At 44.1% G+C, this 23,264-nt stretch overlaps 3 protein-coding genes across 4 annotated transcripts; all 3 read right to left on the reverse strand.

Moving 5' to 3' along the window:
- Window positions 1-6,656: 6,656 nt before the first annotated feature.
- On the reverse strand, window positions 6,657-9,613 carry LOC118385464 (proteinase-activated receptor 2). Its single transcript, XM_035772613.2, has 2 exons — window positions 9,314-9,613; window positions 6,657-8,842 (listed from the first exon to the last, which is right to left on the reverse strand). The coding sequence occupies exons 1-2, from the start codon at window positions 9,381-9,383 to the stop codon at window positions 7,752-7,754; spliced, it is 1,161 nt and encodes a 386-aa protein (XP_035628506.1). The 5' UTR covers window positions 9,384-9,613; the 3' UTR covers window positions 6,657-7,751.
- Window positions 9,614-11,883: 2,270 nt separating this feature from the next.
- Window positions 11,884-15,925, reverse strand: LOC118385466 (proteinase-activated receptor 2-like). 2 transcript variants are annotated; one of them, XM_035772615.2, is made up of 2 exons: window positions 15,563-15,925; window positions 11,884-13,596 (listed from the first exon to the last, which is right to left on the reverse strand). In XM_035772615.2, exon 2 carries the CDS (start codon window positions 13,516-13,518, stop codon window positions 12,523-12,525), a length of 996 nt encoding a protein of 331 aa, XP_035628508.1. In that variant the 5' UTR covers window positions 13,519-13,596; window positions 15,563-15,925; the 3' UTR covers window positions 11,884-12,522. The 2 variants fall into 2 exon arrangements, with proteins under 2 accessions (XP_035628508.1, XP_035628507.1); XM_035772614.2 differs by having other exon boundaries at window positions 11,884-13,601; window positions 15,563-15,908.
- Window positions 15,926-18,280: 2,355 nt separating this feature from the next.
- On the reverse strand, window positions 18,281-21,797 carry LOC118385467 (proteinase-activated receptor 1-like). The gene is made up of 3 exons (XM_035772617.2): window positions 21,512-21,797; window positions 19,903-20,796; window positions 18,281-19,688 (listed from the first exon to the last, which is right to left on the reverse strand). The coding sequence occupies exons 1-3, from the start codon at window positions 21,573-21,575 to the stop codon at window positions 19,291-19,293; spliced, it is 1,356 nt and encodes a 451-aa protein (XP_035628510.1). The 5' UTR covers window positions 21,576-21,797; the 3' UTR covers window positions 18,281-19,290.
- Between the last annotated feature and the right edge of the window lie 1,467 nt (window positions 21,798-23,264).

The following is a 23,264-nucleotide window of genomic DNA, read 5'->3' on the forward strand; positions in this document are numbered from 1 at the left end:
GCCCACAAATATCTCCGCCACGGCACAACCCAAGGGGGGGGCGCCAACCCAGACAGGAAGATCACATTAGTGACTCAACCCACTCAAGTGACGCACCCCTCCTAGGGACGACATGAAAGAGCACCAGTAAGCCAGTGACTCAGACCCTGTAATAGGGTTAGAGGCAGAGAATCCCAGTGGAAAGAGGGGAACCACCGGCCAGGCAGAGACAGCAAGGGCGGTTAGTTGCTCCAGAGCCTTTCCGTTCACCTTCACACTCCTGGGCCATGCTACACTCAATCATATGACCCACTGAAGAGATGAGTCTTCAGTAAAGACTTAAAGGTTGAGACCGAATTTGCGTCTCTCACATGGGTAGGCACACCATTCCATAAAAATGGAGCTCTATAGGAGAAACCCCTGCCTCCAGCTGTTTGCTTAGAAATTCTAGGGACAATTAGGAGGCCTGCGTACGTGTAGGTATGTACGGCAGGACCAAATCAGAGAGATAGGTAGGAGCAAGCCCATGTAATGCTTTGTAGGTTAGCAGTAAAACCTTGAAATCAGCCCTTGCCTTGACAGGAAGTCAGTGTAGGGAGGCTAGCACTGAAGTAATATGATCAAATTGTTTGGTTCTAGTCAGGATTCTAGTTAGTTCTTTATCCGGGTAGCCGGAAGTAGAGCATTGCAGTAGTCTAACCTAGAAGTAACAAAAGCATGGATACATTTTTCTGCTTCATTTTTGGACGGAAAGTTAATGATTTTTGCAATGTTACGTAGATGGAAAAAAGTCTTGATATGTTCGTCAAAAAAGAGATCAGGGTCCAGAGTAACGCCGAGGTCCTTCACAGTTTTATTTGAGACGACTGTACAACCATTACGATTAATTGTCAGATTCAACAGAAGATCTCTTTGTTTCTTGGGACCTAGAACAAGCATCTCTGTTTTGTCCGAGTTTAAAAGTAGAACGTTTAGGGCCTCCCGGGTGGCACAGTGGTTAAGGGCGCTGTACTGCCGTGCCACCAGAGACTCTGGGTTTGCGCCCAGGCTCTGTCCGTGGGGCGACGCACAATTGGCCTAGCGTCATCAGGGAGGGTTTGGCCGGTAAGGATATCCTTGTCTCATCACGCACCAGTGACTCCTGTGGCGAGCCGGGCGCAATGCGCACTAACCAAGGTTGCCAGGTGCACAGTGTTTCCTCTGACACATTGGTGCGGCTGGCTTCCGGGTTGGATGTGCGCTGTCTTAAGAAGCAGTGCGGCTTGGTTGGGTTGTGTATCAGAGGATGCATGACTTTCAACCTTCGTCTCTCCCTAGCCCGTACGGGAGTTGTAGCAATGAGACAAGATAGTAGCTACTAACAATTCCGATACCACGAAATTGGGGAGAAAAAGGGGTAAAACAAAAAGTAGAAAGTTTGCAGCCATCCACTTCCTTATGTCTGAAACACAGGCTTCTAGCGAGGGCAATTCTGGGACTTCACCATGTTTCATTGAAATGTACAGCAGTGTGTCATCCGCATAGCAGTGAAAGTTAACATTACGTTTTCGAATGACATCCCCAAGTGGTAAAATATATAGTGAAAACAATAGTGGTCCTAAAACGGAACCTTGAGGAACACTAACGCTAACGTTTACAGTTGATTTGTCAGAGGCCACAAGCCATTCACAGAGACAAACTGATATCTTTCCGACAGATAAGATCTAAACCAGGCCAGAACTTGTCCGTGTAGACCAATTTGGGTTTCCAATCTCTCCAAAAAAACGTGGTGATCGATGGTATCAAAAGCAGCACTAAGGTCTAGGAGCACGAGAACAGATGCAGAGCCTCGGTGTGATGCCATTAAAAGGTCATTTACCACCTTCACAAGTTCAGTCTCAGTGCTATGATGGGGTCTAAAACCAGACTGAAGCATTTCGTATACATTGTTTGTCTTCAGGAAGGCAGTGAGTTGCTGCCCAACAGCCTTTTCTAACATTTTTGAGAGGTATGGAAGATTTGATATAGGCTGATAGTTTATGTTTTCTGGGTCAAGGTTTGGCTTTTTCAAGAGAGGCTTTATTACTGCCAATTTTAGTGAGTTTGGTACACATCCGGAGGATAGAGAGCCGTTTATTATGTTCAACATAGGAGGGCTAAGCACAGGAAGCAGCTCTTTCAGTAGTTTAGTTGAAATAGGGTCCAGTATGCAGCTTGAAGTTTGAGAGGCCGTGATTATTTTCATCATTGTGTCAAGAGATATAGTACTACAACACTTGAGTGTCTCTCTTGATCCTAGGTCCTGGCAGAGTTGTGCAGACACAGGACAACTGAGCGTTGAAGGAATACGCAGATTTAAAGAGGAGTCCGTCATTTGCTTTCTAATAATAATTATCTTTTCCTCAACAAAGATCATGAATTTATTACTGCTGAAGTGAAAGCCATCCTCACTTGGGGAATGCTGCTTTTTAGTTAGCTTTGCGACAGTATCAAAAAATACACTTAGGATTGTTCTTATTTTCCTCAATTAAGTTGGAAAAATAGGATGATCGAGCAGCAGTGAGGGCTCTTCGATACTGCACGGTACTGTCTTTCCAAGCTAGTCGGAAGACTTCCAGTTTGGTGTGGCGCCATTTCCGTTCCAATTTTCTGGGATTTTCAGAGCTCGGGTATTTTCTGTATACCAGGGAGCTAGTTTCTTATGAGAAACGTTTTTCGTTTTTAGGGGGTGCAACTGCATCTACGGTATTGTGCAAGGTTAAATTGAGTTCCTCAGTTTTGTGGTTAACTGATTTTTGTCCTCTGGCGTCCTTGGGTAGGCAGAGGGAGTCTGGAAGGGCATCAAGGAATCTTTGGGTTGTCTGTGAATTTATAGCACGACTTTTGATGCTCCTTGGTTGGGGTCTGAGCAGATTATTTGTTGCAATTGCAAATGTAATAAAATGGTGGTATGAGGAAAAACATTAAGATCCACAACATTTATTCCATGGGACAAAACTAGGTCCAGAGTATGACTTGACAGTGAGTAGGTCCAGAGACATGTTGGACAAAACCCACTGAGTCGATGATGGCTCCGAAAGCCTTTTGTAGTGGGTCTGTGGAATTTTCCATGTGAATATTAAAGTCACCAAAAATTAGAATATTATCTGCTATGACTACAAGGTCCGATAGGAATTCAGGGAACTCAAGGAGGAACGCTGTATATGGCCCAGGAGGCCTGTAAACAGTAGCTTGAAAGTGATTGAGTAGGCTGCATAGATTTCATGACTAGAAGCTCAAAAGATGAAAAAGTTATTTGTTTTATTTTAAATTGAAATATGCTATCGTAAATGTTAGCAGCACCTCCGCCTTTGCGGGATGCACGGGGGATATGGTCACTAGTGTAACCATTAGGTGAGGCCTCATTTAACACAGTAAATTAATCAGGCTTAAGCCATGTTTCAGTCAGGCCAATCACATCAAGATTATGATCAGTGATTAGTTGACTATAATTGCCTTTGACATAAGGGAGCTAACATTAAGTAGCCCTATTTTGAGATCTCTTTCAATAATGACAGGAACGGAGGAGGTTTTTATCCTAGTGAGATTGCTAAGGTGAACACTGCCATGTTTAGTTTTGCCCAACCCAGGTCGAGGCACAGACACGGCCCCAATGGGGATAGCTGAGCTGACTACACTGGCTGTGCTAGTGGCTGACTCCACTAAGCTGACAGGCTGGCTAACAGCCTGCTGCCTGGCCTGCACCCTATTTCATTGTGGAGCTAGAGGAGTTAGAGCTCTGTCTATGTTGGTAGATAAGATGAGAGCACCCCTCCAGCTAGGATGGAGTCCATCACTCCTCAGCAGACCAGGCTTGGTCCTGTTTGTGGGTGAGTCCCAGAAGGAGGGCCAATTATCTACAAATTCTATCTTTTGGGATGGGCAGAAAACAGTTTTCAACCAGCGATTGAGTTGTGAGATCAGAGACAATTACTCGATGCCGACATCTTCCTAGATGATTTACACGTTGAAGCTATGTTGCACTTGGTAAGAAGCATCAGAGCTGCATATTCTTCTGATGCGACTGAATTGACTTTTAATAAGTTGACGTGGATGAAAGCTGTCACCTCTAAGGAAGGTATTCCTGTCCGTAGGTTTCCGATAGAGATCTGTAAGAGAGGGAGGTTTTATCCTCCATAACCATCACATCAAGACAACTGTTTTGTGATAGGTCATAGTTAATGGTGAAACGAAGGTGTTCATTCCTAGTATTTAGATAGGCATGGAATTCCAAAAGTTCTCCCTGGGTCCCTGTATAGATCACGAAAATGGCATCCAAATATCTCAGAATTAGGAGAATATCGGAGAGAAAAGGGTTAAGGTTTAGATTCAGCACGGCCTGTTTTTCAAAAATTCCTAGATATAGGCTAGCATAATTAGGAGCCATAGTGCTCCCCATCGCTGTCCCTTTGGTCTGGAGGAAGAAGTCTCCTCTGAAGAGAAACTAGTTGGAGGTTAGTACCAGTTCAGCCAAGTCCACAATACAGTTGGTGCTGGGTAGAGCATTAGGGGACGTTCAATGAGGTAGAACATGAGGGCCTCTAGGCCGCCCTGGTGGGCGATGTTAGTATATAGACCGGTAACATCAAAAGTACACAGAATAGAATTTTCAGCTATACGGACCACAGATTTCAAAAGATGAATCAAATCAAGTCTCTAGACACCTGAAACCCCACCTCTTTAAGGAATACCTAGGATAGGATAAGTAATCCTTCTCACCCCCCCTTTAAGATTTAGATGCACTATTGTAAAGTGACTGTTCTACTGGATGTCATAAGGTGAATGCACCAATTTGTAAGTCGCTCTGGATAAAAGCGTCTGCTAAATGACTTAAATGTAAATGTCTCTAGTATACGTGGGGAGGGAGATGGCCCCAGGGTTTCACAAGATGGTCTACAAAAGGTAGAGATATTGTCTGTCAGAGATCCGTTACTACTCACAATGGGCCTGCCTGGTATAGGTGGTGTCATGCTGTTGTGAATTGTGGAGAGAGCGTATATGACAGGTGTGGTTGGGCAGTCAACTTTCATATTCTGTCTTTGTCGTTTCCACTTCATTCAAAAATAATGCAGACAATTTACCATGGATCAGAGACTCGAATTGATTCGTAGGGTCCTTAGAGAGTCTTTAGTCAAATTCATCATCACGGAGTTGTCTCAGAATGACCTTTTCATCCCCACCGCACCTCCTTCGTCGGCAGGTTTGATAATGATACTGGAGTCATTTATGAGTTCCACAAGAGATTCTTTCTCTGCTTTGGACATATTGTAGAATACCTTGTTCTTTTTGGTAAAAATGTGGTAAAAATCTGCTTTTCCTCTTAAAGTGGGCCTCTTTATAGTGCAATGGATGAACATTGGCAGGTGCATAGGGAGAAACCCCATTACAAAAAAAAACCTGGGTCAAATCTCAAAAACAGTGGGAACACTTTTAAACATCTACAACTGTATCAAAGTCATTGGCCTGTGATGACAAATGACAGTCCCTTACCTAGGGCAGATGCACATGTGGCAGTGGACAAGTTAATTACTGATTCTTGCTCTGCGTATGTTGCGGGTACTTCAGTGTGTTGCTGTCTTCCTAAGTAGTCCTCTCCTGCATTTCCTTCGGGGATGCAGGGTGGGAGGGTGGACAAGACTCTCCGGCTCCGGATTGGTCACTGGAGTCAGATGTGAGGGAGTCGGTTGATCGCCACACTATAGCGGCCCTTTAGGATTACGGCTGGGCTGGTGTTCACCCTCCCAGCATGCTCGTGGGGCAAGTGCCAATTGGCTGTCTCCGGTCATCCCTGCAGAAACATCCCTTCTGTACCTTCTGCACCTCGTAGTCCGCAATATCACGCATCATTCTGACACGAAGATCCCTAAAGAATTTAAGCTATGAAGAGTGTATATTGTAGTGTCTAGTTATACCAGGACAGATTAGGGTGAGCTAGGGAGTGAACTGGGTGGGCTGAACATGGTCAACTCCCTCGCTCCTTATATTTTCCAGTAGACTACATTTAGTTTTACACAAACTCTACAGTGCAAGACCTGTTTCCACAGCGCAACGTTGCAAAGCTTACTCTATATTGAAATATCCTCCATCAAAATACTCCTCTCTCCAACACTCAGAAATATATCTACCTATTAAGGGGAAGTGAGGAGTGTATCGCAGCGAACCAGTAATCAGAGGTTGTTCCTGCCTGCTCTCAAGAGGCTCCTCCAGACCAGTTATCTGTGGGGAAAAATCTCTGACACCATGGAAGCATGTCCCATCTCGCTCTGAAACCCTCCCCAGCCTAGACAACCTCTGAATGACTGAGACAGAAAGTCTTTGTAATAGATGAGAACCTGAAAAATCCCTGTAGTTTCACAGTTGTGCTGATGCATTGACCGTCATTGGGGGGGGGCTGTTAACTGGTCCACAGAAACATCTGTCCTCAAATAGTCAGACAAAGTCACCAGGACACATTTCACAAATTCCAACCTGTGAATGAAGAAGACCAGAATCACAGACAATGACTCGTTGTAACGTCATTTTCCACCATGTGAGAGGACTGAGTCAGTCTACCTACTTTCATGAGCACCAGGGCAATGGAATGTGGTAAGGATTGCGCAACAGAGGCAAAGTTACACATTAAAAGAACAAGAACTATAGAAACTAGCTAACACCATAAGTTTATTGTAGGTCAAACGTTTATTTAAGAAACAAACAAACAAACTTAAAAACAACTTTGAATGGCTTAAAACAAATGGCACAAAAGTAAAAATGCACAGTATTAATATGTCTGGCCTACAGCCTATATGATCTCACTGAGGCAAATACACAGTATGAAAGGCATAGAACACATGTAGATTATAGACTTAAAGACAGTTTGACCCCACCGCTGCCCCTATAAAATATGAGTAACTTATCAGTACTCGATACTTTACACCTAACTGCATGACATTTCACTTTAGCACAATGTAAAAGTCTCTAACTGGGGATTTCATCAGACATGTCGTTTCCCATGTGCTAGGCAATAACATGTCCGATATGAATCGTTGTTTGACCTCTTGATCATCACATTAAGACAATAGCTAACTAGATATTTACATCTTTCACATTTGCCCTCTAACGTCATTCATATGAAAATCACAAAAGGAGTAACAAGTCCAGGCTATATATGCATATATTCAGCCATTTTCACTAGTAGTCTGTGTAAGGTGACTCAGCGTTGGCCAAAGTCCTAACTTAAAACTTACTAAAACTCTTCCGGACACACTGTTATTTTTAATTTTACCTTTATTTAACCAGGCAAGTCAGTTAAGAACACATTCTTATTTTCAATGACGGCCTGGGAACAGTGGGTTAAATGCCTGTTCAGGGGCAGAACGACAGATTTGTACCTTGTCAGCTCGGGGATTTGAACTCGCAACCTTCCGGTTACTAGTCCAACGCTCTAACCACTAGGCTACACTGCCGACAGATAAGTAATAGAGTTCCTAAATGGGTGGTTCGCTTACTGTGCCGAGATCCATTTTCTCCTCTTCTGGACTCCATGTCCTGGTCCTGTGAGAGCACAGTCTGTCCCACACAATAACACACCATCATGATCCCTTTCTTGTAAATTATTCTATTTCACAACAGTTACAGGAGAGACCTTTTTTAGGTCTCTACATTTTTACAAGGCGCGTACAGTCAGTTCCAGTGCATCACAGTCCACATTCATACAAGAGAGGAATCGTCTTTTCAACGACCCTCTGCCAGTGTCTGTCCAAAGTCATCCATTACTAGCAGGTACTGCTCTGTGTGTTCCCAGACTCAGACACGTAGGCCTTGCTCTTCCTGGAGTACTTCATGGAGCTGAAGGAGACCCTCATCCTCTCCACCGTCCTGCTGCTCCTACACAGCAGTGTGTTCTTCACATGGTCCCTGAAGTCCTCCGACACAAAGTAGTAGATGAAGGGATCCAGGCAGCAGTTGAGGCTGGCCAGACACAGAGTGGTGATGTAGAAGCCGTAGCCGTTGTTGACCACCCCGTCTTTGAGGAGGGAGTAGTGGACGACCAGCATGACGTTACTGGGGATGAAACACACCAGGAAGGTGACCAGCACGGTCACGATCAGCACCACGGCTTTCCGGCGGTTCTTCCCGGCGCTCCCGTCTGTCATGGCGTTCCCGAGAGCGCTCAGGAGGAGGATGTAGGCCGTGATGATTACCAGCGAGGGGACCAGGAACACGATGCCGGCCATGAGGACGAAGTAGAAGTAGGGGAGCGCTACGTCAGGGAAGGGGTCCTCCAGATCATGGATGATGTTGACGTCATGGCAGGTGGTGATGTTGGGGTCCTTGAGCTTGGCCGTGTGGTTGTACAGGTACAGAGGGGTGGTGGTGAGCCAGATGAAGGCCCAGATAGAGACGGAGACAGCGACCGCCACTTTGTTGTTCTTCCTCTGCTGAGATAGAGGATGGGCCACACCCCAGTAGCGCTGGACACTCAGACAGGTGATGAAGAGGATGGAGCAGTACATGTTCCCGTAGAAGAAGCCCACCAGGACTTTACACAACCCCTCTCCATAGATCCAGTCGTTGCCGTTGAGGTGGTAGGCGATCTTCAGGGGAGTCCAGATGACAAAGAGCAGGTCGGACAGAGCCAGGTTGGCCATGTAGATGGCGGAAGGGTGCTTCTTCTTGGTCCTGAACAGGAAGACCCAGATGGCCATGGCGTTGGTGGGGAGCCCCACAACAAACACCACTATGTAGACGATGGGGAGGAACACCGTGGTCAGACTGCTCCGTAGCGTGTCTGCGGTCGCCTTGGACACTGTAACACGGTCGGCATCCTGAGGGTCAACCACCCCGATGAACCCTCGTCCTTTACCTTTTGATGAAGCACAGGAGAGAAACATCACTGACAAAGACCTATAATGTTGAACGGTTTTGGTGAACGGGTGAGCCCCAACATACAATACGTTACTGTAAGAAGAAGAAAAACATGGCTAAACAACATACACAAATCATTAAGTTACGCAATGATTTGAATGACAGATTCTATATTGTCAACAAAAAAAAAACAAGTACTTAAAAAATGTCAAACATGATAAGGTAATAAGTCGATTTTCGCAGTCTTCTTAAGATCTCAAATATATAGATAGGGTCGTTCCATAAAAACAAACAATACAGATTCCTGGCACACGAGAAAACATTTGAATAAAGAACTGATGATACTCTGAAAAAAAAAGGAGGTTAACCACAGGTTGGAACCGACGAGTACGCTAAGTTAAAACACAAGGTTTTTACAGGTCTACTGAAAAAGACACGAGATAGATACTTTACAAAAGGTAAATCTTACCTTGAGACGGATTTGTTGCACAAGCGCAACCGAGCAACACTAAACAGAAAAGTATTCGAGAAGAGGCCATTCTCCGTGAACTTTGTACAGAATGAATAGTCCGTGTATCTAGTCCTACCGCGATCGAACTGGTTGTTAACTTCACTCCGATGTCCAATATACCTTTATTTCGCTAACTCTCTCTCTGCCCTAAACAGGACACACCCTAATAACCACCAGAGACTGACGGAATCAAACACTGTGCGCCCTCTCTCTGCACGCACGTCACATGGTTTCGAGTGTCTGTGAGTTTCCACCTACACCGGGCATAGTGCTTTTATTAGGAATCAGTAAACCAATAGGAAAGATTACAATGTATGAAACACCATATTTGTATGCTGCTTACAAATCTATAGTCCTTCACTAAAAGCATACAAGTAGTTTCCTTTGGCGTTGACAACATCTCGAGTCTAAACAGGGAAGGTAATCACGTAGCTGAGTAGAGCGATACTTTACACGACTCTTACCTGTTTGGTCATATCTAAGGATCGCAGACTAATCGCAGTTTATTCAATGTAAATCTAATAGGGATGTATAGGGGAGACCGGGGATGGTTGTAACACTTGCAATTACTCCAATCGGGAGCGAGGTAGAATCATACTGTTCACGTGCTCAGTTTAGTATTGAAGCCTCATGTGAAAAAGTAAGTCTCTGTGATAAACTGCAGATTATATTGACAGAAATCTGATTTTTGAGGTAAATGTGTTTTCGTGATGGCATATAAACTGCTTTGTAGTTCTGTTAACCAAACTTATATCAGGTTTATAACCAGTCTGTGTAGAGATATTTGATTCAAATTAGCTAAAGATAACATTTAGATTTAAAAAATTAAGCTATCTAATGGCTGCAAGGGTCAGGGTTAGTTGTAACAACTTGTGAGAAAACGGAATGTTTTTGGTACGTTTTATTTTACTTTCAGCATTCCTGGATAATGGAAAAGAAAGACAGACCTCTCCACACTTTGGACAAAGCGTCAAAAGCAGAGCGGGGGGAAGCCAATCAGGTCAGTTGCAAAATTGTAGCGCATATGTTACGTGACGCTGTACAGATTCTGCAAAGATGACTCTTTTGATTTCAACCCAGTTGATCTTACACCCCTTCTCAAAAGCAGGGACCAAGAAAATTGCAACAAGGGGTAGGAAGAGGAGAAAAACTGTGATTTTTTGATGGACACACCAGTCAAGCAGGCACTGGAAGAAGAGCATAAAAGGTCAAGCGCTCAGAAGGCACAAATTGTAATTGCCCTGCCTAAAAAAACTGCTGGAAAGAAGCAAGTCAAGACAAACCACACTGAAACACATAAAAAAAACTGTCCTGCCTAAGAAAAAAGCCAAAACAAAGCAGATTGAACCAGAAAATTCAGATTCTTCCAATGAAGAACACTTCTGCATTGTGTGCACGAGTCCAAGGAGGTCTGGGTGTTGCTGGGAAATCAAATTATGGGCCCACCAAGCCTGTACCCCAGGACAGCCATACATACCACTGTCACAACTGTGACTCTTGATTTAGTGAACATGTCCAGCATTGTCACGCACGCAAACACACAGGTTCAGGTGTTTAGTTTAGTCTTGCTGTTTGGTTGAGAACCATTTATGACAGTGAAATAATACATGTATTATTTCTGCCAAACTAAAAGGTCAACTTGGCAACGTTGCTTTCCTGGCCTCAAAAGCATTCAATAATTAGTTGCATGTCATATGCACTTTTTAATTCTGTTACAATTCACCCCAACGGTCTGGTTTAGTTGTATCACTTCACTCCCTGTATTTAAGGCACCATGCATTTGCAGTTTGATTTACATATATGACCACACCAATTTGTAAAGGACAGATTGTAGGTTGTTTGTAACGAGTTCTGAATACACTACCATAAACGATCGCGGAGAAACGGTGAAGGGTTACAACCATCCCTGGTTACCCATTTCTATATAAATCAGAACTATGCTGATCTGGTATTGGTTCTCCTGGGCATTGCTGCATAAACTAAGTACTCAGCATTTCATGTATGCCTGGACTACGTCACTTGAGGCAATTCTTTTTAGATGTGTAACTTTTCCACATTGAAGTAAACCCATTCCACCCTTTCTTTATTCTGATTAAATAGGATTTGAGTCAACCAAGTTGAAGAGTGCCATTTCTGCAACATATCTCAGGGTGTAGGCTAAAGTCACGGACAAAACTATACCGTGCATCATAGCCGCAGGATGTAGGTGTATGAGGGTTCTGCAGCAAATCATGAAAAATCACAAAAAAAAAAAATGCACTGGACCTTTAAGTCCTTTATTAAACAGACCGATAGAGCTGTCTGCAGCACAGGCAACATAGTTCCCACCCCCAAACTACTCCCTTCCAAGAAAATGGAAATCGCAGCGCAAGCACCCCCCTCCCACCCCACCCCACCCCCTCCCACCCCACCCCACCCCCATTCCAGATAATGATCAGTTCTTCCCCTTTCTATTTGTTCATGCAAGCAATCTCACCCCAGAAGGAACCAATGCTAAACGCCACTCGGCTGACTGAAAACCAAGGCCATAGAATTTAATTTTTTAATAAAAAAATAAAGACATGACATACTTCATCGCAACATGCAGAAAAAGAAAAATGTATACACTATATTTTTTTTAAAGAACAATAAATAAAACAATTTATACATGTCACCTGAGTCAATCAGATGTGCATTTACAAGGACGCATAGGTGATACAAAGATCATCGATGCATGATTTAGGTCAAGTATGGCTCATTTAATAAAGAACAGTGCACATTACCAGAAGTGAAGGATCAGTGCTATATGGCACTGAGAACTAAGTTTACAGTTTTAGAGAGCTGCTGTGCTGGAACAAACTTAATGGACATCAGACTATTTAAATGTGGGGAATGGATCAGAAACACAGAATAAAAACAATGCCACTTCACACTTAGCAATTTTGTCCTCTACATAAAACCAACAAAATCTGCACAAAACCCCAAAAAATGTATGAGGAGAGAGAAGGCAATGTAATAAGCACATAATATATGAAGTAGTCTGAGGCTTCGTCTCCATTGATACTGATGACAACAGATGTCAGGTGAAAGAAACATGGTAAATCGACACCAACCCGGTATTCCCTTTCACCCATCCAATTCTTTGAAAAACATCAGTACAGCCAACTATCTCCACATGACAACCCCCCTTAACAGGAGCTGCTCTGTGTTTTTCCAGAGTCTGAAGTGTAGGTGCTACTCTTTTTGGAGTACTTCAGAGCGTTGAACGAGACCCTCATCCTCTCCACCGTCCTCTCGCTGCGGCATCTCAGTGTGTTTTTCACATGCTGCCTGAACTCCTCTGAGATGAAGTAGTAGATGAATGGATCCAGGCAGCTGTTGAGGGCGGCCAGACACAGGGTAGAGATGTAGAAGCCGTAGCCGTTGTTCACGCCTCCGGCCAGCAGGAGGGAGTAGTGCACCAGCAGCATGATGTTACTGGGGGTGAAACAGACCAGGAACATGACCAACACCGTGATGATTAGCACCACCGCCTTGCGCCGATTCTTAGTGATGCTGGCATCTGTCATGGAGTTCCTCAGGGACTTGAGCATCAGAATGTAGGCCACCACGCACACCACGGTGGGAACTACAAATCCCAGGATTCCCATGGTCAGGAAGTAGCCTGCGGCCATGCTATTCTGGCTGGGTCGGGTGACGTCGTGGCATGTGATGATGTTGAGGTTGGTCACTGTGACCGTCTGGTCATAGAGGTAGAGAGGGGTGGTCATCAGCCAGACCCCCACCCAGACTGCGACAGAGACGCCGATGGCTACCTCGTTATTTCTCCTATTCTGGGAGAGTGGTTTGACGATGGCCCAGTAGCGCTGGACACTCAGACAGGTGATGAAGAGGATGGAGCAGTACATGTTCCCGTAGAAGAAGCCCACCAGGACTTTACACAACCCCTCTCCATAGATCCAGTTGTTGCCGTTGAAGTGGTAGGCGATCTTCAGGGGAGTCCAGATGACAAAGAGCAGGTCAGACAGAGCCAGGTTGGCCATGTAGATGGCGGCGGGGTGCTTCTTCTTGGTCCTGAACAGGAAGACCCAGATGGCCATGGCGTTGGTGGGGAGCCCCACAGCAAACACCACGATGTAGACGATGGGGAGGAACACCGTGGTCAGACGACTGTCCAGGACCATGTGGGCCGTCTGGGAGACCCACACTCCTTCCGGTGACTCGGTCCCCGTGAAGCCTCGGTTGATAACATCAGCATCGATCTGCTCTGAGAAAGAGAAGAGGAACAAGGCGAGTAGGAACAGGGCTATTAAGGAATTCTGACAATGGGGTTAAAAAGTATGCCATTTGAATACAATAGACATGTGATTTAATTATCTGTCAGGTTCATGCTGCAACTATTACTTGAAATTATATAGAGCCAACATAAAGACAAATGATATGAAGTCAACTAATAAGACTCCAGGTGGTCATTTTCTCTTAAATCTTGACCGTCAAAAGTCTGTCATTAGTATGTGGGATGACATTTTGGGGCGCGTTCCTCTGCCCAAGTGTTGCTCACCCTTGCCAGATCTTACAACGCCTGGATAAGTATTTTACACATCAGCTAACCACATACAGATTGCTATAATGTCCGTCGATGCCGCAACCATTGGTTGACACATGCAACGTCTGAGCAGGGGAATGCCGCCCCGTTCAAAATAACTGGGAAACGGGGAAACTTGGGCATCTTTCGAGAGCTCCGACTTGAAGATCACTGACGTCATGTTTGACCACATTTTTTTTCTCCAAGTTCCCAGTTGTCTTGAAAGTACCATGTGACCATACTAATTGATGAGGGACTTATTTTACACTGGACAAAGGCCAGTCATGTCATCGGGCGAAAGCGGGGAGGGAGGAGCTCCCTTCTCAAATTGAACAGTAGGATTCCAAGGCGGTTGTCAGAACATAAATCTTTTACTCCATCTTCTCCCACTACTGGCCACCCCATTCATCACCATATTTGGTAGTGAGTGGAAACGCCAATCAGAAGTCACAGTTATACATCCAGTGAAATATATCTCATTGTTCTGTGATACAACATCTCTTCTCCATTCCATAAAATGTTTGAATTTTCTAATCAGTTTTCATTGGGAAGGCAGAGAAAACATTCACTTTTGCATAGGGAAACAGAATCTTACTGTGACGTCAAAATCGGGGGTGTGAACTAGGTTTCTATTCAAGCGTTGATCAACATGGTAATGGCTCTATAGTATTGGAGAAAAGTTGAAAAAAACAGACCCTCCGTTACATCTTGACGTGTCATGTCGCACAAAGCAACTATTTCTGTCTTACAATCTCTCTCCACCAGCTGTAGCACTTCTATCATCCTTTAAAAACAAGAAATGGATAGTGACGGGGTAAGGGGGGATACCTAGTCATTTTTTTCACCATCATTGCGATCATCCGCTGTTTACTTCAAAGATCACTTTAGCACAGCCCTAAAAACCTGATTCAAATTCAACACAAACCTTCAAATAGGTATGTAAAGACACATTATATAAACTCTTTATAGTGTTTTATTTACATTTAAGGCAATAAGGTGTTAAGTTGGACAGATCGAGTGAAAAAAGCAATTGTCCCACACGACATCTCTCCTTCTCACTATCACGCATTAGTTTTGCTTCCCCACCCCCCATTTTTTTTTAAAGATCCGACGGGCTCATTGCCTGACTGAATTATGCAGAAAAGGGCAGCGTTCAGGTCATATAATTGATTCTGTTGGAAAAGGGAGAAATTGTGCTTTACAATGGTATTTACATTACGGTTCATCTGGAAGTATTACGTTTTTTGGGGCGCTAAAATAAGGGCAATTGTACGGACCAAGGCGATGTGTACGAGTTTACGTTACTCCCTTCATGTTTAATATTACACACCTAGATTCATTTCTCTTTTCGGTAGCCTGCCCTGACATGAAGTTTGTTCTACAGAAAGTATTTGATTCTAGCCACAAAATTAAGGACATCTAAGGAGGGAGGGGGTGCTGGCAGGCGGTTCCAAAACGAATGCAATCACCTGCAATCGATGTCGTTCTTACAAACCTTAAGACAAGGAGTATTTCACAAACGTATTCATTTAAGAATCAGAGAGGGGATGTGACTCAATAGTTCTACCATAAACACATTAAAGAATATCACAACGAACAAAAACACACCAATAACTAGACGAGGGGAAAGGGCTAGCTCTTACCAGTTTCCTGAGACATACAGTGCCCGGCACAGGCCAATAAAAATATCAGTTTCAAACAATGTGGCTTAAAACTCATGTTAACTTCCACAAAAGGATCCAGCAGCAATCTATCTGCGATGTCTGAAGAGTGTTGAATGCCGACGGCGCGTTTGTTTGTGGATTCCTTCTGTCCGCACGACGTTAAAGTGAACGAAAGAGGAAGTACCACATCCCGCCCTCACATAAACAGGTGGGAAGAGAAAAAACCTGTCTCCTCAGGATGACTGGCTCCAGTAGGATCTCGCCCTCAGACACTGATCTAAGGTCAGTTTTGGTGTTTTTACACAAAGGCTTCAAGTTGAGCAGATGGTCTGGGGCTGGAAAATAATTACAACTAATGTGTAGACTGCAAATTAACCAAGCCCAACCATCATTTCAAACCTTGCTGACGTTTGTATAAGACCACGTCTCTCAATTGTGCGTGGAAATACTTGGTAACAGATTTCCCAAATTAAAATAACTTGGAGCTGATTCTCTGGTGTTTGTATAAACAAATATGTCCGAGAAAATGAATATTTATTTTTTGCTCAGAAAACATGGGGGCCAAATAAAACCACCTGTTGGCCAAATTTGTCCAGCTGGCCACTAGTTGGGGAACCTTGGTATAAGCTGATCCTAGAGCTGTGCGAAGGGGCAACTTCAATACCACCTGCATAGGCCTAAGGAAAATGACATCTCAGCACAGCACGGCAGTAGATTAGTAGGTAGGCTAGTAAATAGTGGGTTAACCTCCCAGTGGAAAAGAAAAGTGCATCAAGAATATTTCCTCAAGGTTAAAGAATAAGAAATATATTATCCTCTGCCATTTTCTTCTCCTTCTTTATGTTCCCAGTTGCAACACATAACAAAGGTTTATGAGATGAATGAGAGAGAGGGGTGTGTGTTGCATAAGGTTCAGTGTCCTCAGGGCAGGCTCAGTAGAAGTTCCAAAGGTTTGGTCTTTTTGTTTGACTTAGTCACTAGCATCTCTGTTTGGCCAATAAAATGTGTCCTTTAATGCAGAAGGCTGGTTTCTTGAGGACTCTCAGGTGCTTTTCTCCTGCTCTGTTTGTCTTCCTTCAGGTGGAAAGGAGGAATGGAATGGATAGGATTGGTGGTGATGGGGGACAGAGGAGAGAACGGGAAGTAGCAATGTTATCTGACCTTTTGTCTTATGGTCATAATAGGAAAAAAAGTATTGTTTATTGTAGAACTCATTTGGTCAACTACCTGAAATTATCGACATGTTTGAGTGTGTATATATGTGTGTGTGTGTGCGTTAAAATGTATTACTCAATATTTCAGCAAATCGCAATGCGTCCATTATTTGAAATCCTTCCTCCTAATAAACATTTTTAAAACTGAAAGGATGCTTTATTATAAATATTTACCATTGCTTTTTTTGTAATGTCTTTATGGCACCTAAGACCATTCAAATTCAGCAATGTTTAATTTATTCAAACCAAATATGTTCCATTAGCAAGCTGAGTACTTGTTTGAACTATATACTGAACAAATATATGCATCATGCAACAATTTAACAAATGATACTGAGTTAAGGTTCATATAAGGAAATCAGTCAATTGAAATAAATAAATTAGGTCCTAATCTATGGATTTCACATGAACGGGCAGGGGCGCAGCTGTGGGTAGGCCTGGGTAGGCCTGGGTAGGCCTGGGAGGTCATAGGCCCACCCACTGGGGAGCCAGGCCCAGCCAATCAGAATGAGTTTTTCCCCCCAAAAAAGGGCATTATTACAGACAGAAATACTCCTCAGTTTCATCAGTTGTCCGGGTGGCTGGTCTCAGACAATCCCTCAGGTGAAGAAGCCGGATGTGGAGATCCTGGGCTGGTGTGATTACACGTGGTCTGTGGTTGTGAGATGAAGTTGGAGGCGGCATATGGTAGAGAAATTAACATTAAATTCTCTGGCAATAGCTCTGGTGGACATTCCTGCAGTCAGCACGCCAATTGCACGCTCCCTCAAAACATCTGACATCTGTGACAAAATGGCACATTTTAGAGTGGCCTTTTATTGTCCCCAGCACAATCAGCTTCTTGATATGCCACGCCTGGCAGATGGATGGATAATCTTGGCAAAGGAGAAATGCTCACTAACAGGGATGTAGTAAACAACATTTTAAGGAAATAAGCTTTTTGTGCATATGGAATATTTCTGGGATCTTATTTCAGCTCATGAAACTTGGGACCAAAACTACATGTTACTTTATATTTTTGTGCAGTATAAGTAGCTACGCAGCACCACCTGCTGGATGTAATGTGAAATCAAATTGACTTGACGTAAGTATGATTTAGACCAATAGGGGGCCTCACAGCACTACTTACGCTACCTTAGCCCTCCTCTGCTGTGTATTGGAGTTGCCTCAAAGCTTTTCCATTTCTGCAAACACACTACATATTCGCACAATTAGAAATGTACGGCAATAATGAGTCTGAGCTAAAGTTATTGTGGCGATATAATATGGTAAATTTGAACAGAAACAGATCCTACACTACAGGCGTGGACGTGAGCTCACCAAACCTGCGTATAAAAGCATTTCCTTGTATTGTCCACAGTGTTCTTTTAAGAAATGGTACAATCCATGATTGAGCAAAGACCCCTTTGCAATTCCCTTATCACAAACCATCAAACATCCGAGAACACTGCTTTGGGGACCATAAACCTACTTCAAGAATAGCAACTTCAAACGGGAAATATATTTAAGATACAAATTTAAAGATGTTATACATTATCATTGCGTTACATTTTTATACGTGGAAATGTTCATTTTTCTCTCAGCCTAATGTACCTCCTTGGTGGTTGGGTTCAGGTCAGAAACAGCTTTGATCCATATAAATCGGACACGCAGCTTCTTGCACTGGTTGGGCCGGGGTAGGCCGTCCTTGTAAATAAGAATTTGTTCTTAACTGACTTGCCTAGTTAAATAAACGGTTAAAAATGTGTTATCTTCTTCATATAGTTGGGTATAGCTAAACCAGGCCCAGGAGTCACAGGCTACAGATGAATGTCTGACTGAATTCAACGTACGAGCCAAATCCATAACGTCCCCTCAGAAAAAAACCTAGCTTGCTCCATGGTTATCTTTAAGACCATATATACACTGTCTGAAAAAGGGGAAATACACTGAGTGTACAAAACATTAAGAACCCCTGCTCTTTCCATGACATTGACTGACCAGGTGAAAGCAATGATCCCTTATTAATGTCACTTGTTAAATCCACTTCAAATCAGTGTAGTTGAAGGGGAGGAGACAGGCAAAGCCTTGAGACAATTAAAAGATGGACGGTGTCTGTGTGCCTTTCAGAGGAATGGGCAAGACAAACGATTCAAGTGCCTTTGAACAGGGTATGGTAGTAGGTGCCAGGCGCACCGGTTTGTGTTAGGAACGGCAATGCTGCTGCATTTGTTCATGCTCAACCGTTTCCTGTGTGTGTCAAGAATGGCCCGCCACCCAAAGGACATCCAGCCAACTTGACACAACTGTGGGAAGCATTGGAGTCGACACCTATGAATTAAGGCTGTTCTAAATGCAAGAGGGTGGGATTGCAACTCAATATTAGGAAGGTGTTCCCAAATGTTTGGTATACTCAGTGTACATACTAAATATATAATCTTCACTTCAGTCAATTAAATATATATTCTTCACTTTAGTAAATTAATCAGAAACAGCTCTATGTGTCTCCATCCATCAGACCAGGAGTTTCTTGTACTGGCTGCTGAGGCTGGCCTGGAAGGCATCCACCTTACTTATCCTGGTGCTGGTGCTGGTGCTGGAAGAACCAGAGGATGAGGCCAGATTCTTCCCTCCCTCTGCACCCGCCCGGCACCCCAGAGCCGCCGCAAGCTGCCTCTGGCACCGGGACGAGCCAAAGTAGTAGACCAGGGGATCCAGGCAGCAGCTTATGCTCCCCACACACAGAGACACCAGGTAGGCCACGTGAGTGGCGTCCGGCTCCCCCGCCACCCGCCCACCAATCTGGAGGTAGTGAGCCAGAAGGATGGCGTTGGTGGGCGTGAAACAGATCACAAACACCACCAGCACGATGACCACCATCACCACTGCCCGTGCCTTCTGCCTTGAACGACCTAGATAAAATTCCAATAGAAAATGTTGTTATCCTCTTATGGGGAAGGTTGTTGTGCAGAAGACATGGAAAAGAGAATCAATACAAATAGCCAACTTTTTAGACCAAAAACTTGGTCTGTGAAACCGCTCCTATTAGTAAAACTGCATGATGACAGTGGGTGGTCACTGTGCTGCATATCATTTGTGAAGTGCATAAGTCTGGTTTCTATTTACCTATGACGCCGTGTGGAGCCCTGTTGAGCACTTGCACCACCCGGGAGTAGCAGGTCACCGTGACGAACAGCGGCAGGAAGTAGAGGGTGCAGGAGAGAATGGGGAAGAAGAAGAGGTAGCGCCCCTCTAACAGCTTCAGGTCCTGGATGTCATGGCAGGTGGTTATGCCAAGTGGGTCGTAGTAGACTGTCTGCTGTGAGAGGACCAGGGGCAGCGAGCCACCCACAGCCAGGACCCACATGGAGCTGCAGGCCAGGGCTGCTTTACATGGACTCCTCCAGGCCAGGGAGTTGATGGGGTAGGCCACGGCCAGCAGGCGGTCCACGCTGATACAGGTCATAAGGAGGACGGAGGAGTACATGTTGCAGTAGAAGGCGGCGGTGACCAGGCGGCACATCCCCTCGCCGAAGCCCCAGTCGTTGCCACCGTAGTGGTAGGCGATCTTGAAGGGCAGCAATAGGGCGAACAGGAGGTCAGCGGCCGCCAGGTTCAGCATGTAGATCACCGCCGGCTTCATGGGACGGATCTGTCGGGCAAAGGTCACCATGGCGACAGTGTTGAGGGGCACGCTGATGAGGAAGACGACGGTGTAAAGCGTCGGGATGAAGATGGTGGACAGACGGCCCGTGAGGAAGTCGTTGGCCGTAACAGAGATAGCGTAAGACCAGACTCCTGTAACATTCCTGACCGAGCCCAGTTCCACCTGTCCCAGTCTGGACCCGTTAATAAACCCAACTCTCTGTCCCGGTGCGGATCCATGGTTGAGTCTGCCTCCGGGCCCATTTCTGTCTTCGTTTGGGTAGTAGTCCAGCAGGTCCAGATCTATAGGCTCGTCTGTGACCAGGGGCCATTCCGTGACTAATCGCCTGGCAAAGGTCCTAACGATGGCGCTGCCTGAGCAGAAAAACAACATAGAGATGTGAGTCAGCCACACATGAGGATAGGTGTGGAGCACTGCGCTCTACATTGTAATACAGTCATAGAGCTCAGTGGTGTGGAGAGCCTCAAACAGACTGTTTGGCTTTCTTTATAGGATCTCCTTGAAATAGGATGAGGCATGTCTTGATATGAGGGGATACAATGTTAATAAAATGGCCAACTACTTAAATGTGTTAAAAAATAACACTGACCATGGCAATTCATTTCGATCTGTTTTGATCCATCACAGCCTATGAATGAAAAGTATATCAGTAAAGTACACAATGTGTGAGAGAATGAATATAATGCTTTCTTTTTCGTTACAATAGTCTATAGGCCTATTCAAAATATACCACGACTTGGTCATTTATATTTAGGAATATGTATGCCTGACTGTCTATACATGTTTGGAGACGATTTACAATAACAAAAAACGTGCATGAATTTGTTGGCTACATCTAAGCCTATCTTGTGATACTTCAGTGCATAAAAATGAAGTCACCTTCCACGCCGACCTGTTATAGCCTAGAAGAATGAGTGAACATTTGGAAAATAATATGTGTGGCTACATATCAAGAGGGTCTACAAAGTGTCGCCTACGCGTTGTTTTGTATGAATTACTTTTAAGTTAAAGTGACACACTTTATGAGGAAACAAACATTTCATCACACATAAGGGGAATTCTACTCACCGTTATAAACCGCGGACGAAGCCGCATGCACCGCTGCCAGGATAAGAACAGTTTTATAAAACATCCTCCCTGCAATGAAGTCCCACAAAGATTAACAGGTTTACCAATAAAGCCTACAGCGCTTCTGCTAGATCTGGAAACGTTTTTTAATCTGTATGTTTCGTCTGTCTCCTCACTGTTGCTGTACTAAACTGTACTAAACTGTCGCTTTCAGATAGTTCATAGTCGCCTGTCCCACCATGACGCATATTATAGCTTTTCTTTTAGCAGGACGCGCGTTCATTTCTTCTGATGTCATCATTTGGGATCAATGATCGGAACGGAAGAACAATGCAGCTGTCAAAACATTTCACGTTGGTCGATATTTAATGTTGCATGACATTTTTGACTGAATGGAGATCGATGCTGTTTTCTTGTTAGGATAATTGTTATTAAATAGACCTAGCTATGGATTTTTGGAAAACAAAAGTTACTTTTTTTTTCACTGTCCCAATTATTTCTTCCTAGACCCACAACATAAAGTTTGACCAGAGCAGTCAAGAACATTTTTCAACAATTTCATTAATTTCAAACACTGAGGTCATATGTGAAGATGGCTATTTTGTCAGTTTGATGTGTTTTAGTTCAGTATGTATGTGCTTGTTTTTGATAATATAAAGCTGCAGGGGCTGAACTTTGGATTTAGAAGTCGGGGGACATACAGTACCAGTCAAACGTTTGGACACACCTACTGTGGGGTATTTTTTTTTTTTAAACTATTTTCTACATTGTAGAATAATAATGAAGACATAAAAACTATGAGATAACACATGTGGAATCATCTAGTAACCAAAAAAGTGTTAAACATCAAAATATATTTTATATTCTTAAAAGTAGCCACCCTTTGCCTTGATGACAGCTTTGCATTCTCTCAACCAGCTTCATGAGACAGTCACCTGGAATGCTTTTCCAACAGTCATGAATGATTTCCCACATATGCGGAGCACTTGTTGACTGCTTTTCCTTCACTCTGCGGTCCAAATCATCCCAAACCATCTCTATTGGGTTGAGGTCGGGTGATTGTAGAGGCCAGGTCATCTGATGCAGCACCCCATCACTCTTCTTCTTGGTCAAATAGCCCTTACACAGCCTGGAGGTGTGTTTTGAAAAACAAATGGTAAGTCCCACTATGCGCAAACCAGATGGGATGGCGTATTTCTGCAGAATGCTGTGGTAGCCACGCTGGTTAAGTGTGCCTTGAATTCTAAATAAATCACTGACAGTGTCACCAGCAAAAGCACCCCCACACCATCACGCCTCCTCCATGCTCCAAGGTGGGAACCACACATGTAGTGATCATCTATTCACCTACTCTGCATCTCACAAAGACATGCTGGTTGGAATCAAAAATCTCAAATTTGGACTGATCACACCAAAGGACAGATTTCCACCGTTCTAATGTCCATTGCTCTTGTTTCCTGGCCCAAGCAAGTCTCTTCTTTTTATTGTTGTCCTTTAGTAGTGGTTTCTTTACAGCGATTTAACCACGAAGGCCTGATTCACGCAGTCTCCTCTGAACAGTTGATGTTGAGATGTGTCTGTTACTTGAACTCTGCAAAGCACAATCTGAGGTGCAGTTCATTTCTGAGGCTGGTAACTCTAATGCACTTATCCTCTGCAGTCTCTGGGACTTCCTTTCCTGTGGTAGTCCTCATGAGAGCCAGTTTCATCATAGCACTTGATGGTTTTTGCGACTCCACTTAAAGAAACTTGA

The sequence above is a fragment of the Oncorhynchus keta genome, chromosome 6 (assembly GCF_023373465.1).
Source record: "Oncorhynchus keta strain PuntledgeMale-10-30-2019 chromosome 6, Oket_V2, whole genome shotgun sequence".
NCBI classification, from domain to species: Eukaryota; Metazoa; Chordata; class Actinopteri; order Salmoniformes; family Salmonidae; genus Oncorhynchus; species Oncorhynchus keta.